At 36.4% G+C, this 18,580-nt stretch overlaps 1 protein-coding gene across 5 annotated transcripts in view; it reads left to right on the plus strand.

The window, feature by feature from the left end:
• The window catches only part of ctnnd2a (catenin (cadherin-associated protein), delta 2a), a 224,416-nt gene that overhangs the window by 152,978 nt on the left and 52,858 nt on the right, over positions 1–18,580 (plus strand). For all 5 annotated transcript variants that reach the window (XM_058060561.1, XM_058060564.1, XM_058060563.1 and 2 more), the window contains exons 14-15: positions 2,455–2,668; positions 13,652–13,838. In XM_058060561.1, the coding sequence (XP_057916544.1) occupies positions 2,455–2,668; positions 13,652–13,838 (401 nt within the window). The remainder of the gene's footprint in view (positions 1–2,454; positions 2,669–13,651; positions 13,839–18,580) is intronic.

The following is an 18,580-nucleotide window of genomic DNA, read 5'->3' on the forward strand; positions in this document are numbered from 1 at the left end:
CGTGATGGGTTTGAACGTGTGTGACACCTCGTCGCTAGCAATCAGTGCAATCATCCAGCAAACAGCAAAAAACCCGCTGCTGATTTATGCTGACGTTCCATATGCGGTGACTCATACCGACTAACACGCTCGTTTGAGGGCGTCACGCCGTAACCATCCCGCAGTGAAGAAGAAGTGTCACCGGTGTATCTCACAGTGATTATTATTTTTATTTTTTTTTTATGTCACGCCCGCAGCACCTCCGATTCCCACAATCCCAGCTGTCACCTCCGCTAACTGTTACCACCGCGATGCTGTCGCTACGGGTTACCGATAGCCATTGTTGCTGCATAACAACGAGAAACAAAGACGAATCAATTCTTGATTTTAATCTCATTTACATGGAATAAAACGACAAATATGGCGGCACGGCGGTCGTGTGGTTAGCGCGCAGACCTCACAGCTAGGAGACCAGGGTTCGATTCCTTGCTTGCATGTTCTCCCTATGCATGTGTGTGTTTTCTCCGGGTACTCCGGTTTCCTCCCACATTCCAAAAACATGCTAGGTTAATTAGCGACTCCAAGGTATGAATGTGAGTGTGAATGGTTGTTTGTCTATATATGCCCTGTGATTGGCTGGCAACCAGTCCGGGGTGGTGTACTGGAATGAGTCTTATTTACGTCTTAAATGTCTAATTTTGTCATGTTATACCAAGTATATTGGGTAACGGAAGTTTAAAGGTGATTATAGGGGTGCTATTTCATGTCTAGAGGGCTCTAATAATGTTGAGAAAGGTCCCACATTCCGAAAACATGCTAGGTTAATTAGCGACTCCAAATTGTCCATAGGTATGAATGTGAGTGTGAATGGTTGTTTGTCTATATGTGCCCTGTGATTGGCTGGCCACCAGTCCAGGGTGTACCCCGCCTCTCACCCGAAGACAGCTGGGATAGGCTCCAGCACCCATGCGACCCTCGTGAGGAAAAAGCGGTAGAAAATGAATGAATGAAGCGACAAAGACACAACAATACAGGAACCATGCGTCGGTACCTCAAAGGCAACGCAAAGTAATATCAAAATGGCTTCCGTGGAATTCCAGATGAGCTATAAAACAAGCGTAAACCTGAAGACTGTAAGGAAAACAGTGTAGTCAATACAACAAGGTCGGTTTGCCATTCACGGCAACCCTTAATCCATTTTAATTGAATAGATAAGCAAAGTCATTTTGCCGGACCGACTCCTGCTGCGTCATCAAACACCTCCATCTACTCCCTGACCTCCATCGCCTCGTTTCCCAACCTCCTCCTTCTTATGTCTTTTCACTGTAATGGAATCAGAGCTGTGCTGTTAGGGTTTTCTTTTTAGACTTTTGTTGTGTGTACATTATTCTACTTGATTTGTACTTATATAGTTTGAAGTAGACGTAGACAATTATATGCCGTAGACAACTATATGTACAATAAAACGTCAAAAATGTAGCAAAATGGCACAAAGTTCTACCGTTTCTACCGCTTATACTCACAAGGGTCGCAAGGGTGCTGGAGCCTACCCCAACTGTCTTGGGGCAAGAGAGGCGGGGTACACTCTGGACTGGTGGCCAGCCAATCACAGGGCACATAAAGACAAACAACCATTCACACTCACATTCATACCTATGGACAATTTGGAGTCGCTAATTAACCTAGCATGTTTTTGGGATGTGGGAGGAAACCAGAGTACCCTTATTTTATTTTATTTTATTTTATTTTATTTTATTTTATTTTATTTTATTTTATTTTATTTTATTTTATTTTATTTTATTTTATTTTATTTTATTTTATTTTATTTTATTTTATTTTATTTTATTTTATTTTATTTTATTTACAAACGATGGTGGAATTTCAAATGTTAGCATGTTTTTGGAATGTGGGAGGAAACCGGAATACCCGGAGAAAACCCACGCATGCACGGGGAGAACATGCAAACTCCACACAGAAATGGCAGAGGGTGGAATTGAACTCGGGTCTCCTAGCTGTGAGCCCTGCGTGTTAACCACTTGTCCACCGTGCAGCCCATTGTTGTTACAAAATAAAAAAAAATACATCCATGCATCCTTTGATTTTCAGTATGCAGCCCTAGCATAGTTATTGCACAAGTATGCTTCAGGTGGCTACAATAAAAGGCCACCCCATAATATAATATAATCAGGGTTTTTTCAGACTTATTTTGTAGGGAAAAATATAATCAGCCATTACAACAATAAAATATCTTATATATAGCATTTTTTTTTGACAAATGGTGGCCCCATAAAAGTATAAAAGTTTGTAAAGCCCTTGTGTAAAGCATGAGTGAGGGGTTCTTGGAAAGTAGTCTATCAAGTATGCTTAAAGACAAAAGTAGCGCTTTGGTTTCTTCCATAAATTATGCATGAGGCACTGATGCAGTGATCACTGACACAATGTGTGTGTGTGTGTGTGTGTGTGTGTGCTCTTCAGATCCGCAGACAGGGAGGCATCCAGCTGCTGGTCGACCTGCTGGACCACAGGATGAGCGAGGTTCACCGCAGCGCCTGCGGTGCCTTGAGGAACCTGGTTTACGGCAAGGCCAACGATGAGAACAAAGTGGCCCTGAAGAACTGCGGAGGGATCCCGGCACTGGTGCGCCTTCTGAGGAAAACCGGGGATGTGGAAATCAGAGAACTGGTCACAGGTACGATTACGATAGTTCGATGTCACATGTGGCTTGGTGAGCGTGAGTGAGAGGAAGAAAAGCTCTGACATGCGTGTATATTTGGGCCAATATGCTAGCCTGTTTTCCTTTCATGTTTTGAATCAGAACATTTTCCTTCTCTCTTCAATTGCCGTTGTTCGCTCCTAAATCCCTAAATCGGCCTCACACACAGTTGACAGTTGAAGCTACTGCTTCTGTACTTTCGGGCCTCAGCATACATATTGTGGTGCGTTCAAGGACGGCTCAAGTGCGAAATCTCTATACATTTTTAACATTATTAGAGCCCCATCGACATGGAATAACAACCCTATAGTCACCTTTATACTCCTGTTATTCATTGTTTACACCGGTTGTCCACGGCAATACATTTTTAACATTATTAGAGCCCTATCGTCATGAAATAACAACCCTATAGTCACTTTTATACTCCTATTATTCATTATTTACACTAGTTGTCTACGGCAATATATTTTTAGTATTATTAGAGCCCTGTCGACATGGAATAACAACCCTATAGTCACCGTTATACTCCTATTATTCATTGTTTACACCAGTTGTCCACGGCAATACATTTTTAACATTATTAGAGCCCTATCAACATGGAATAACAACCCTATAGTCACCTTTATACTCCTATTATTCATTGTTTACACCAGTTGTCTGCGGCAATGCATTTTTAACATTATTAGAGCCCTATCGATATGGAATAACAACCCTATAGTCACCTTTATACTCCTATGAGTCATTGTTTATTTGAAATGAACGGATCTTTTAACTGAATGAACCGGATGAACCGTTCACTGAAATGAACTGTTGTGCCCACCACTAGTGTTTTCCGGCCCAAAAATAGTTCATTTTCTAATTAAAAATCATTTAAATATGTAATAAAAATTTTATACATGTAATTTAAAAATTTTATAATTTAAATTAAATTAAATGTAAAAAAATCGAAATAAAAAAAATATTTTTAAAACAGCGTGAATGGTGAATTCTGAAAAACATGAAAAAGCTTCCACTAGTAAATAATGTAAGTGCGGGGCCGTTCAGGTGGGGGGCGCTTGAGAAAAATAAGAAAAAAAAATATAGGTCTAAATAGAATAAATGTAATTTAAAAATGTAATAATTAAATTAAATTTAAATATATAAATATAAAAATAAAAATAAATATTAAAAATAAAAATATTAAAAAAAACAGCTCTGACATGCATGTATATTTGGGCCAATATGCTATTTGGACCGTGACCTTGCATCATGGCCGCCGTGGAGGAGATTTGAATATGTTTGTGCGTGATATACGGAGGCGTAACCACACAAAGTGTAAATCTGGGTCATACATGCAACATATTCAAAAAAAAAAAAAATCATCTTTTCTTTGGAGTCACGCGGAGGTGTTTAACACAAACACTTCAACTCCTACTCCACAATATCTATCCTTGATGTTGCTGGCAAACGTTGTAGCATCTCGTCTGGCATTTGTAACTATTTAATCAACTCCAAAGTATTCATTCAAAAAACCCCAAGGTTCTTCGGTTCCGTTTCTCTTGTTTTCAAGCAGGTGTCTCCAAGTTTGATGCAACAGTCAAACACGACTTGCTGAAAGAATGCAGAGGTGGCGCAGGAAGGCGGCCAACTGTGTCTTTAAACATCACGACTCTCAGAAGTCTTTTGTGTCCTCCTTTTCTTCTTTGTAGTCGTTCGGTAGATAGTCGAGTTGCGGTGAAATGCAAGTTTGTCCTCATTTTTTTTTTTTTTATTGGTCTTTCATATCCTGGTATTTGCGTGTTTGGAGTGAGCATGGAAGGGCGCTCTTTTAGAAAGACACATCCTTGAGGAAACAAAGAAAAAGCCAATGTAAATAAAATACGCAAGGTACTATTCCGGAACCTGCCTTGCACTCGGATTGTCGTCATACCGCACGGTGGAGCAGTGGTTAGCATTTGCCGCACAGTTAGGAGATATGAAGATCCGAGTACATATCTCCGTTGGGCATCTCTGTCTGGAAGCTGCATGTTACGTTCCAAAAATATTAATTCATGCTGGAGCCTATCCCAGCTGTCTTGGGGCGAGAGGTGGGGTACACCCTGGACTGGTGGCCAGCCAATCACAGGGCACATATAGACAAACAACCATTCACACTCACATTCATACCTATGGACAATTAATCTAGCATGTTTTTGTAATGTGGGAAATTTTCTAAACATTATTAGAGACCTCCAGACATGAAATAGCACCCCTATAATCACCTTTAAACTTCTGTTACCCAATATAGTTGATATAGACAGTTGTACGCTTCATTCATTCGTTCATTTTCTATCGCTTATCCTCACGAGGGTCGCATGGGGGGTGCTGGAGCCTATCCCAGCTGTCTTTAGGTTAGAGGCGGGGTACACCCTGGACTGGTGGCCAGCCAATCACAGAGCACATATAGACAAACAACCATTCACACTCACATTCATACAAATGGACAATTAATCTAGCATGTTTTTGGAATGTGGGAAATTTTCTCAACATTATTAGAGACCTCCAGACATGAAATAGCACCCCTATAATCACCTTTAAACTTCTGTTACCCAATATAGTTGATATAGACAGTTGTACGCTTCATTCATTCGTTCATTTTCTACCGCTTATCCTCACGAGGGTCGCATGGGGGGGTGCTGGAGCCTATACCAGCTGTCTTCAGGTTAGGTACACCCTGGACTGGTGGCCAGCCAATCACAGAGCACATATAGACAAACAACCATTCACACTCACATTCATACAAATGGACAATTAATCTAGCATGTTTTTGGAATGTGGGAAATTTTCTCAACATTATTAGAGACCTCCAGACATGAAATAGCACCCCTATAATCACCTTTAAACTTCTGTTACCCAATATAGTTGATATAGACAGTTGTACGCTTCATTCATTCGTTCATTTTCTACCGCTTATCCTCACGAGGGTCGCATGGGGGGGTGCTGGAGCCTATACCAGCTGTCTTCAGGTTAGGTACACCCTGGACTGGTGGCCAGCCAATCACAGAGCACATATAGACAAACAACCATTCACACTCACATTCATACAAATGGACAATTAATCTAGCATGTTTTTGGAATGTGGGAAATTTTCTCAACATTATTAGAGACCTCCAGACATGAAATAGCACCCCTATAATCACCTTTAAACTTCTGTTACCCAATATAGTTGATATAGACAGTTGTACGCTTCATTCATTCGTTCATTTTCTACCGCTTATCCTCACGAGGGTCGCATGGGGGGGTGCTGGAGCCTATACCAGCTGTCTTCAGGTTAGGTACACCCTGGACTGGTGGCCAGCCAATCACAGGGCACATATAGACAAACAACCATTCACACTCACATTCATACCTATGGACAATTTGGAGTCGCTAATTAACCTAGCATGTTTTTGGAATGTGGGAAATTTTCTCAACATTATTAGAGACCTCCAAACATGAAATAGCACCCCTATAATCACCTTTAAACTTCCGTTACCCAATATAGTTGATATAACATGACAAAATTAGACATTTAAGACATAAATAAGACTCATTCCAGTGCTAGGGTAGCCAAACTGTGGGGCGGACAGGATGTTACGGTGGGTGTTCAGAGTTGAGTTTTAGCTTGGCATTTGTTAGGGATTTTTTATTCGGCATGACTGTGACATAATCCAAACCCTCCAAATTTGGAATGTGGGACATTTTCCAAACATTATTAGAGACCTCCAGACATGAAATAGCACCCCTATAATCACCTTTAAACTGTTGTTACGCAATATAGTTGATATAACATGACAAAATTAGACATTTAAGACATAAATAAGACTCATTCCAGTGCTAGGGTAGCCAAACTGTGGGGCGGACAGGATGTTACGGTGGGTGTTCAGAGTTGAGTTTTAGCTTGGCATTTGTTAGGGATTTTTTATTCGGCATGACTGTGACATAATCCAAACCCTCCAAATTTGGAATGTGGGACATTTTCCAAACATTATTAGAGACCTCCAGACATGAAATAGCACCCCTATAATCACCTTTAAACTGTTGTTACGCAATATAGTTGATATAACATGACAAAATTAGACACTTAAGACGTAAATAAGACTCATTCCAGTGCTAGGGTAGCCAAACTGTGGGGCGGATGTTACGGTGGTTGTTCAGAGTTGAGTTTTAGCTTGGCATTTGTTAGGGATTTTTATTCGGCATTACTGTGACTGTAAGATAATCCAAACCCTCCAAAATTGGAGTCGCTAATTAACCTAGCATGTTTTTGGAATGTGGGAGGAAACCGGAGTACCCGGAGCATTATTATTATTTATTAACGGACTCTTTGATTGTTAAGGTGAGCTTATGTTGCTACTATCGTGTCTTCTGCACTTGACCGCCGGTGTCCCCGTGTGTCCTGCATATTAATGAGCTAGCGATAGCGCTAGGCTGCATGTATCCTCCATGTTTTATATGACCTCTTACATGAGGTGCGGATGTTTTTCAGTATAAAGTACATCCTTCCTTGTCGACTTTTTTCGGAAGAACTTAACCTAATGTACATGATTGCGTCCTACAGGATTGAACCCGGGGTGTTGGAATATTAGTATTGTTAAATAATTAGCTGTGCCAGCTATCCCTTATGAATATTACGTTGAGTGCTAATTATAAAAAGGAAGAACGCTTAATTGTGGAAGAATTCAATCTATTTTACTGCCAAATGCTCGGATTTAAACCTTGCCCTTCATTACTAATGGCTGATTTGCTAATGAGCAAATGTTAATTGGTCCATCAGACATTCATCAGCGCCAATGGCAGACACAAACAATCGCTTCCTTGTGTGGGGAATCAAACATGGAACCTTTATTTTATTTTATTTACTATATTGCTGTGTCCGTTCTGAAGTTTAAATATAGACAAGATTTAATGGCTTCCTGCCGGGCTTGGGGCGGGGAGAGATAGTAGGAAGTTGAGGCTTCCGGGCCCGTCAATCAAAGTCTGGTCGATGCCGAGGCTCTGGGTGTCAATAGGAGATGCTATCCATGCTAACCTTGAAGTGCTGGACCGTGACATATCGCTACAGCCTTGGATCTATTTTGCTTTCAAATGCTGAGGGAAGTAAAAGGGGAGCACTTCCGGAAATATTACATCATTTTACATCACTAAGTCGTGACTTAGTATTAATAATAAATGACTTCATAACAATGATAATGTTCATTTTAGTCAATATTTCCATTAATTCAGTCAATCAGTATTTGTTACATTTGTTCACTTCCTGCTTTCCTAATTTAGTTTTTTTTGGTCACGTAGTATTCTACACTAGTCACTAGGAATCAGTTTTTAATCAGTGACACACAAGCACCAGACTTGATCACCACAACAACAGTCTTTTATTACAGGTTTGGATTATCTCACAGTAATGCTGAATAAAAATCACGAACAAATGCCAAGCTAAAACACCCACCGTCACATCCTGTCCGCCCCACAGTTTGGCTACCCTAGCACTGGAATGAGTCTTATTTACGTCTTATATGTCTAATTTTGTCATGTTATATCAACTATATTGCGTAACGGAAGTTTAAAGGTGATTATAGGGGTGCTATTTCATGTCTGGAGGTCTCTAATAATGTTTAGAAAGGTCCCACATTCCGAAAACATGCTAGGTTAATTAGCGACTCCAAATTGAATGTGAGTGTGAATGTCTATATGTTATGTGCCCTGTGATTGGCTGGCCACCAGTCCAGGGTGTACCCCGCCTCTTAATTGAAGACAGTTGGGATAGGCTCCAGCACTCCCCCCCATGCGACCCTCATGAGGATAAGCGGTAGAAAATGAACCACTGAATAAAGCGTACAATTGTCTATATCAACTATATGGGGTAACAGAAGTTTAAAGGTGATTATAGGGTTGCTATTTCATGTCTGGAGGTCTCTAATAATGATTAGAAAGGTGCCCCATTTCAAAAACATGCTAGATTAATTGTCCGTAGGTATGAATGTGAGTGTGAATGGTTGTACTGTGATTGGCTGGCGACCAGTTCAGGGTGTACCCCGCCTCTCACCTGAAGACAGCTGGGATAGGCTCCAGCACCCCCCCCCGACCCTTGTGAGGATAAGCGGTAGAAAATGAACGAATGAATGAAGCATACAACTGTCTATATCAACTATATTGGGTAACAGAAGGCGATTATAGGGGTGCTATTTCATGCCTAGAGGTCTCTAATAATCCAAAAACATGCCAGGTTAATTGTCTATAGGTATGAATGTGAGTGTGAATGGTTGTTTGTCTATATGTGCCCTGTGATTGGCTGGCCACCAGTCCAGAGTGTACCCCGCCTCTCGCCTGAAGACAGCTGGGATAGGCTCCAGCGTTTTGCTTTTGTTCATCATAAGGTTCTGACCCGGTGGCTAACAACTTCAACGTGGAGCCAACGTAGATGAAGGCTGTTTAATAAAACATTACCACTTGAGTCCTAACAGGCCCAGCACACCCCCACACCCCCCCACCACCACCCCACACCCCCCCACCCTTACAAGACTTACTCTCATTTATTCATGAATTCATGCAATCATCTCCACATTTCCCCCAAACCACCAAGCTCCTTGGAAACTGTCTGTCATGTGTCTGGAGGGACCCAGTTGGAGCAGCGAGAGAGAGAGAGAGAGAGAGAGGGAGAAGGATTAGAGAGAAGGAGATAAAGGAGGACACACACACTTTCTGGCTCACACACACACACACACACATCAACACACACACATTGGAAGAGCTCCACTATGATGTCATTGTCTGTTGGTCGGCTGACTGCAATACCTTTAAGGGTCCTGTGGGCTCAGTGAAGCACGGTAGATCCATGTTTCTTGAGCAGGCAGATGTGTGTGCGATCGTGTGTGACGGACCTGAATTTGGCCAACGACGTGACACAATGGCAGACGCGACGTCCTTGTCCCAGAAAACACTGCAGCCTCTATTTTTTTTTTCTATACCCGCCACCTGATTGCAATCACACGCTAACCTTTTAAGAAACACACGTTTGAGTGTCTCGAGGGGGGTTGACCTACATATGTTGTCTTTAACTTGGCTCCGTGCCCTTAATGGTTACACTGGTGTGGATGTGTACTGTATATTCATGGTATATACACACTAAAGTCACCCAAAAAATATAATAACAGGCTTTCGCAGGTGGGACTGTAACACCCGGGGTGAAAATCCAGGGTGACTAGTTGGTAAAATTCAATCTTTTGATTTAAAAAATTGACTTCCAAAAGGTTTTTAACGGCCTACAGTCAAATATAATTAAAAAATACTTATGTAAGTGGTAAAAACTGGCATAATAAACCTTTTTTTTATCCACAGAAAACATTTGATTTTTTGTATGGCATACATGCACCTGTTTATGTTTTTATGCTTGAGTAAAAATGTTTTTTTCCTTGAGCGTTGAGATTTCCCACTTTTTTGGCAGTCCCTGAATGCACCGTAGTTGCTGTGAAATGCAACTTGTCGTGTTTGTACTTTAAAATGTGTTTTCCAGAATGAATGTAATAAGTCACTTTTATTGCAAATGGAGATCCAAAATCGGCAACATTAAGCTAGAGTGAAGGTTTGGAGTGGGATCCATCCATCCATTTTTTATTATATTTTTATTATTTATGTTTTTGTATAGCATTCATGCACTTGTTTATGTCTTTATGCTTGACTAAAAATTTTTTTTTTCCTTGAGCGTTGAAATTTCCCACTTGTTGGTGGTCCCTGAATGCACCATAGTTGCTGTGAAACACAACTTTGCACTTTAAAATGTGTGTTTCCAGAATGAATGTAATCTAATAGTAATCATAAGTCACTTTTATTGCAAATGGAGATCCAAAATCGGCAACGTTAAGCTAGAGTGAGGGTTTGGAGTGGGATCCATCCATCCATTTTTTATTATATTTTTATTATTTATGTTTTTGTATAGCATTCATGCACTTGTTTATGTCTTTATGCTTGACTAAAAAAATTTTTTTCCTTGAGCGTTGAGATTTCCCACTTTGTTCGGCGGTCCCTGAATGCACCATAGTTGCTGTGAATCACAACTTGTCGTATTTGTACTTTAAAATGTGTTTTCCAGAATGAATGTCATCTAATAGTAATAATAAGTCACTTTTATTGCAAATGGAGATCCAAAATCGGTTTGGAGTGGGATCCATCCATCCACTTTCTATGCCGCTTATCCTTAATTGGGTGGAGGGGGTATGCTGGAGCCTATCCCGGCTGTCTTTGGTCGATAGGCTGGTCGCCAGGGAAACTCCAAACAGAGATACCGAAGCGGAGAATCAAACCCGGGTTTTCTGACTGTGTTGCAAATATGATATCCACTTGTCCACCGTGCGGCCTGTGTGTCAAAATGTCAAAAATTGACATTTTTATGGGCGTATTAGTTATTTGTAGCGGATTTTTGCCATTATTGTGTCAATAACATGAGACTTTATTCATCCAAACGAGCTTTTCTTCCTAGCACTCACACACCAGAGTGATGCAGAGACTTGATGGAAAAAAGTGTAGTCGAAACGATACATCAAACTGAAATATAATATCCATATTTAAGTGCTGCTACGTTTCTCCACGCCGGGGATGCGTTCAGGTGTCATGTCACGTATTAAACAGTTATATTGTTATTTTGTTAAAAAATGCTAAACGTTTGCAAGAAGCACTCACGGCAAGAGATGGAAGAAAGAGGCGGACTTGAGAGCTGAAACAAGAGGCTGATTAGCGCAAATTGATGTAAAAAAGTTGCCATGGAAACGTGCACACAAAGGACGGAGCACTTGCCTGGCGCCGAACAGCAGCGAAGGTCATCGCCTTCCTTGTCCTCGTTTCTCTCAAGTATTTCCTGTTTATGCTGGCGCCACTCGTAACTATTGTGATTTTTTTTTAGCATTTATTTAAATATAACGCGTATTTATAACTTTTTGGAGTTTAGAGTGTGTGTGTACTCAGTCAACATGAAGTGTTTGAACACATTGTGACATGAAATGTATTCTGCGGCTTCTATTATAACGACGCTAGTTCTAACGACGCTAGCTAGCTGCAAAGATGCATTCACTGTGTGTTTCTCTGCAGGGTTCCTGTTCCAAAACTGTCATTTGCATGTGTGACGTGCCACTTTGGTGACAGATGCATGAGGCGTGGTGACTTTATGGCAGCCTGTTTAAACGTGGCATGACAAAAGGACTTTTTTTTCTAATCTTTTGTCTCAATCTGTTCCTGCCCGACTAAATTGTTACTCAGCGCCTCTCTTGTTGGATTGATATCTTTTTATGGATTTCATCATTGTCATGCAGTGCAGTACTGCTTGTATTTATTGCAATAAGTAAAGTATTATAGGGAAATTGCACTTTTGCACAATTTTGGAAAGTTGGAAAAATGCATAGACTGGCCAATGTTTACAGTATCATGAATGTACCTGTTATAATGTACTACATAGATATACTTCCTTTATTGTCATAAATAAAAGTGACTTATTATTACTATTAGATTACATTCATTCAGGAAAACACATTTTAAAGTACAAACATGACAAGTTACATTTAAAAGCAACTAGGGTGCATTCAGGGACCGCCGAACAAAGTGGGAAATCTCAAAAAAAAAAAAAAATTAGTCAAGCCTAAAGACATAAACAAGTGCATGAATGCTATACAAAAACATAAATAATACAAATATAATAAAAAAAATGGATGGATGGAACCCACTCCAAACCCTCACTCTAGCTTAATGTTGCCGATTTTGGATCTCCATTTGCAATAAAAGTGACTTATTATTACTATTAGATTACAGTCATTCTGGAAAACACATTTTAAAGTACAAAAACAACAAATTGTGTTTAAAAGCAACTATGGTGCATTCAGGGACCACCGAACAAAGTGGGAAATCTCAACGCTCAAGGAAAAAAAAAATTAGTCAAGCATAAAGATATAAACAGGTGCATGAATGCTACACAAAAACATAAATAATACAAATATAATAAAAAATGGATGGATGGATCCCACTCCAAACCCTCACTCGAGCTTAATGTTGCCGATTTTGGATCTCCATTTGCAATAAAAGTGACTTATTATTACTATTAGATTACATTCATTCTGGAAAACACATTTTAAAGTACAAAAACTACAAGTTGTGTTTATAAGCAACTATGGTGCATTCAGGGACCGCCGAACAAAGTGGGAAATTTCAACGCTCAAGGAAAAAAACAGTTGTGCGTGTGCGTGTGGCCACGTCGGCTTATTTGGCATCCAGCAGTCTGATTTTAATAGAGGTCTGTGAAGGCAGCATAGGTGTATCCTATTACAAAGTGTCACTTTTTATCTCTTTTTATAACTTTATAACACACAGAAAAAACAGACCTATGTCTTTATGTCTCATTGTGGATGATCGACGAAATTACGCAAAAAATAATTTTATTAAAAATCTAAAAAATCTCATTTTTTGTCAATAATAGATATACAAAGCTTGGGAGTTTTTTGGGGCTTTTTTGGTGAAATTAATAATTCTTATTAATTATAAATTAATTAATAAATTAATTAATTATCTGGTTGTTAAATGGTGTAAAAATGATCAAATCTGAATTTTTTTTCTCAAATTGTCAGTAATAAAATCCAATTTTTGGTCATAAAATGCCATTTTATGTCCCATTTTATGACATCTTCCAACATTAATGCAGTAGCAAAGCCTATTGTGGTATCATCCATCAAATCAAGAGTGATAAACTATAACTTCACACAAAATCCAACCAAATGATTTTTTTCCTGGGACACCTCACCTGCTTAAAATTCCATAAAATGTCTCTAAATGTCAAGTCGGCACAAGCAAATAGAAGAGTGCTGCCCTTACTTACCCAAGTAGGGTTGAAAAGCCAAGCATTCAAACAAAATGAACACATTTCATGCTTGGAATGAGTCATTGATGAATATATTAAAAAAATATTATTTTTTTTCTTTTTATGTACAGGCGTGCTTTGGAACCTGTCATCATGTGACGCCCTCAAAATGCCAATCATCCAAGATGCACTGGCTGTTCTGACCAACAGCGTCATCATCCCCAACTCCAACTGGGACTCCTCCCCGAATCACCATGACGACCGCAAGCTCCAGCTTCATACTTCCCAGGTGCTGCGCAACGCTACGGGGTGTCTCAGGTAAAAAAAAAAAATACACGCCGGCTCATTTCCTCCTTTCTCCATCTTTACCCTCGACAAAGCATGTGTTTACACTTGGATGGAGAATGTTTAGAAATGACGGTTTGGTTTTTATTGATTTCCTGCAGACATACTACAGCAGCATGCATAATTGATCATGGTTTTATTAGCTTTGGCAGTACTTTCTCCAGTAGTCACTTTGACAGGAAAGTGCATACTACCTTCTGTACAGTATGGTCGTGTATAATTACTTTATATGCCAGGGGGGTCCAAACTTTCAAGAAAAAAAAAATAAAATTTGGGGGGGTGTCCGATAATCATCCTACTGATAATTATCAGCATATAAAAAAATAATTATTATTACTATCAGCATATAAATGTGATATGTGTTGATATTCGCATCAGGTTTTTTTCCCGATTATGAAAAAAAAATATTCATTATGTTACACACATTGGTATCGGCTGATATCGGTATCGAAAATTGAGAGTTGGATAATATTGGTATATTGGTTTTTGGCAAAAAAGCCAATATCAGACATCCCTAATTTTTTTAATTAATAATATAATTAATAACATAATTTTTATTAATTTTTTCCCGTAATAATACAATTTTACTATTCTCCTCATTATATTACGACTTTATTCTAGTACAATTATGATATTTTTTCCATAAGATTATTTTTTTCTCCAAATATTATGAATTTATTTTTCAAATATTACGACTTTATTCTAGTACAATTATATTTTTTCCATTAGATTATTTTTTTCTCCAAATATTATGAATTTATTTTTCAAATATTACGACTTTATTCTAGTACAATTATGATATTTTTTCCATGAGATGATTTTTTCCTCCAAATATTATGAATTTATTTTCAAATATTACAACTTTATTCTAGTCCAATTATATTTTTTCCATTAGATTATTTTTAATCCAAATATTATGAATTTATTTTCAAATATTACAGCTTTATTCTAGGACAATTATGATATTTTTTCCGTAAGATTTTTTTCTCCAAATATTATGACTTTATTTTCCAATATTTTTACTTTGTAAAATTCCTGCTGTTTTTCCAATTTTTGCTATTGTTTTCTTGAGTCATTGTGGGCCGCACTTTGGACACCCCCTTCTCATATAGATCAGTGGAACTTTAATGTGTATTTTTATTAATAATTTAATAAAAATACATATTTAAAAATATTATTATATAATATTATTTGTTTTATTTTATTTATTCATAATATTATTTATATCATTCGCTGAGCATAATTTAACAATAATATAAATATGTTTACATAAAATTATGTACATTTATATAATTTTTGCCCATCCGACATTCTTCGTACTTAAAAATAATAATAATAATTAAAAAAAAAAACGAGCATAACACGTGTAATGCCCTGTGCATGTTACAGTATGTAAAGGCGGAAAACAATTGTGCAGAGTTAAGCTCATTGCCTCTCTGGCAGTGACTCCAGCAGGTAACCATGGCAACATCTCATCCACTTATCCAAGTCCTTGGTATTTCCAGACTTTCTTTTTTGATGCATTGTGCTGATAAAAAGGTCCTTCTGGGTTGTCGGAGCTCGACATCATAAAGCAGCATCACCCAGAAAGATGCTTTCATGTCTAGCTTCTCGCTGTAAAGGTCGTCTTTGGCCTGCGTAGCTAAAATTAGCCTACGTTTCAAACTAGACGCATCGCATTTCCAATGCAAATACTAAATTTCAGTTTTTTATTTGAGCACAATGTGGATGCTTTCACTTTATCTGGGACTTATTAACACCGCGGATTCCTTCTAGCAGTTTGAGGATTAATCCTCACTTGATGCACTTTGCAGAGCTTCTCTCAAGCTCTTTTGTCTTTGGCGTTCCCAGCTGGTGAACATTTCTAAAAAATGATTTCAAGGCCACCGATCCCACACACCGTTGTTTTATTTTATTTGTGCAATACTCGGTTTTGTATAGATTAGGCATATTGAATATTTTTCCCTCTGTAACTACATACAATAACCAATTCAAGTTGATTTGACTTAATTTCTTTGTGTCAGTTTAACTATGCAACTGTTATGCAGCAGGAGTTTAGTTTAGTGTATTTGAGTACTGCTTTGTACTAAGTGGAACTGCTTTATGCAGTTGATTTATTTATTTTTTTAACATTATTTTTACAAATCTTGTAAAAAAGTGGAACTGATTTGCAGCATTATTTTTATTTTAGTGGAGTTATTTTTTGCAGCTGCATTTTATGTAATTTTATGTCTATATTTCTGGATTATATATATTGAATTTTTAATTTTAATTTTGTTAAATGTTATGTTGAATTAATAAATTATTTAATTTATTGTCTATTTCTGGATTATATTTTAATTTTAATTTTAATTTTAATTTTAATTTTAATTTTAATTTTAATTTTAATTTTAATTTTAATTTTAATTTTAATTTTAATTTTAATTTTAATTTTAATTTTAATTTTAAGTTAAAAAAATTTTTATTTGCAGCATTTTTTTATTTTAGTGGAATTATTTTTGGCAGCTGGATTTTATTTTATGTCTATATTTCTGGATTATATATATTGGATTTTTAATTTGAATTTTTAAAATGTTATGTTAAGTTAATGAATCATTGAATTAATTGTCTATATTTTTGGATTATATGTATATATATATAAATACACATTTTAATTAATAATAAAATAATAAAATAATAGAATAATAAAATAAATAAAAATTAAATTAAAAAAATAATAAAATAATAACATTTTAATTGTAATTGTAATTTTAATTTTAAAAATGTAAAAATAATTGTTTACATTTTATTGTAATTATTTTTAATGAGACTGTTGTCAAATGAGGCCAAGCATCTAGTGATACTCATCTCCTCATATGTTGTATAATCAATTGCCGAGATTACCCCCCTCCCCCCCGAACCCCCCCACACACAGACTATACACATATACTTATCATGCCAGACACTTGGTCTCCTGTGAAAGCCTTTCAATATCCTCCATAGCCTCCATTCAGTCGTGTTTACCTCCCTGCAGGGTGTTGGTTTCCAGCCAAGGTGAAGAAAGAGAAAGATGGGCTAAAAAAAACAACTACCTGCTGTTTCCATACTGTACACTTTACTGTCGCTAGTTCTATTCCTGGGCTTATCGGGATCACACACACACACACACACACACACATTTCTGTTTTCACTAAAACTCCCACACACATGCAGAAGTAAGAGTTCATTGATAGATGAATGGAAATGAATGATTTAATTAATATTACGTGTTTTTGGATTGTGTGAATTTGGAGACAACTGATGATGACCCTTCATACACACACACACACACACACACACGTACGTGGAACCACCACACACCAGCTGCTCTCAAGTCACTCGGTGGTCATTTGTACTTTGAGTGACATTAGAAAGCCATCTGCCGACCATTCATTCATGTTCATGTTGTTTCCTGTACACATTTACTGTTTGGAAATGGACGGGAAATGAATAATAAGACGATAAACGGAGCCAAATGACATATTTCCACACGAAATGGGAGTCGTTTCTTCCTCTAAGACCGAGTGTTTCGTAGTAACAGACTGGAGGAGATTCTAGTAGTGTTGCTTTCATATCTTAATGTAATAAATTAATCATAAAATTATATGTACTATATAATATTTAATATTTGAAATGCAAAAAGTATAATAATTATATAAATAAATATATAACAAATAATATATAATTATGTATATTAATATGGAATTTAATTTGAAAAGTGCATTTAAATATATTTTAACATTTTTAATACATCTACATAATATATTAAAAATACAAAAACTATATGTACTATATAATATTTAATATTTGAAATAAATAAGTATAACAATTACATAAATAAATATATAACAAAAAACATATAATTATGTATATTAATATGGAATTTAATTTGAAAAGTGCATTTAAATATATTTTAACATTTTTAATATATCTACATAATGTATTAAAAATACAAAAACTAAATAAAAGCAAAAAGAATATTTACATAATTAGTCAAGTGTTTAGTAGTAACAGACTGGAGGAGATTCTCGTAGTGTTGCTTCAATATCTTAATGTAATAAATTAATTAATAACATTAATAAAATTATATTACTATATAATATTTAATATTTGAAATGCAATAAGTATAACAATTATATAAATAAATATATAACATATAATATATCATTATGTATATTAATATGGAATTTTATTTGAGAAGTGCATTTAAATATATTTTAACTTTTTTGATACATCTACATAATATATTAAAAATACAAAAACTAAATAAAAGCAAAAAGAATATTTACATAATCATTATGTAAATTAATATATAAATTAATATATTATTATTTGACACTTCTTGAATTATTGGAAATAAATACATTTTAATTTTACATTTAATTTAATACATTTAATTTTTAATTTTAATTAAATATAATATTCAATGAAGATTCAAGAAGCCACACTTCTTCCACTTCACTTGTTTTTGTTTTGTATTTAAATAAAAAAAATAAAAAATAAAAAATAAAAAATAAAAAATAAAAAATAAAAAATAAAAAATAAAAAATAAAAAATAAAAAATAAAAAATAAAAAATAAAAAATAAAAAATAAAAAATGTTACAAAAATATTCCATCTATAAATAAGGACTCCTATTCTGTTTTGCTATTCTATTATGCTAATTAGGTGATGACATCATCCACAAACAGCTTATAG

Source organism: Doryrhamphus excisus, chromosome 21 (assembly GCF_030265055.1).
Source record: "Doryrhamphus excisus isolate RoL2022-K1 chromosome 21, RoL_Dexc_1.0, whole genome shotgun sequence".
Classification (NCBI taxonomy): Eukaryota; Metazoa; Chordata; class Actinopteri; order Syngnathiformes; family Syngnathidae; genus Doryrhamphus; species Doryrhamphus excisus.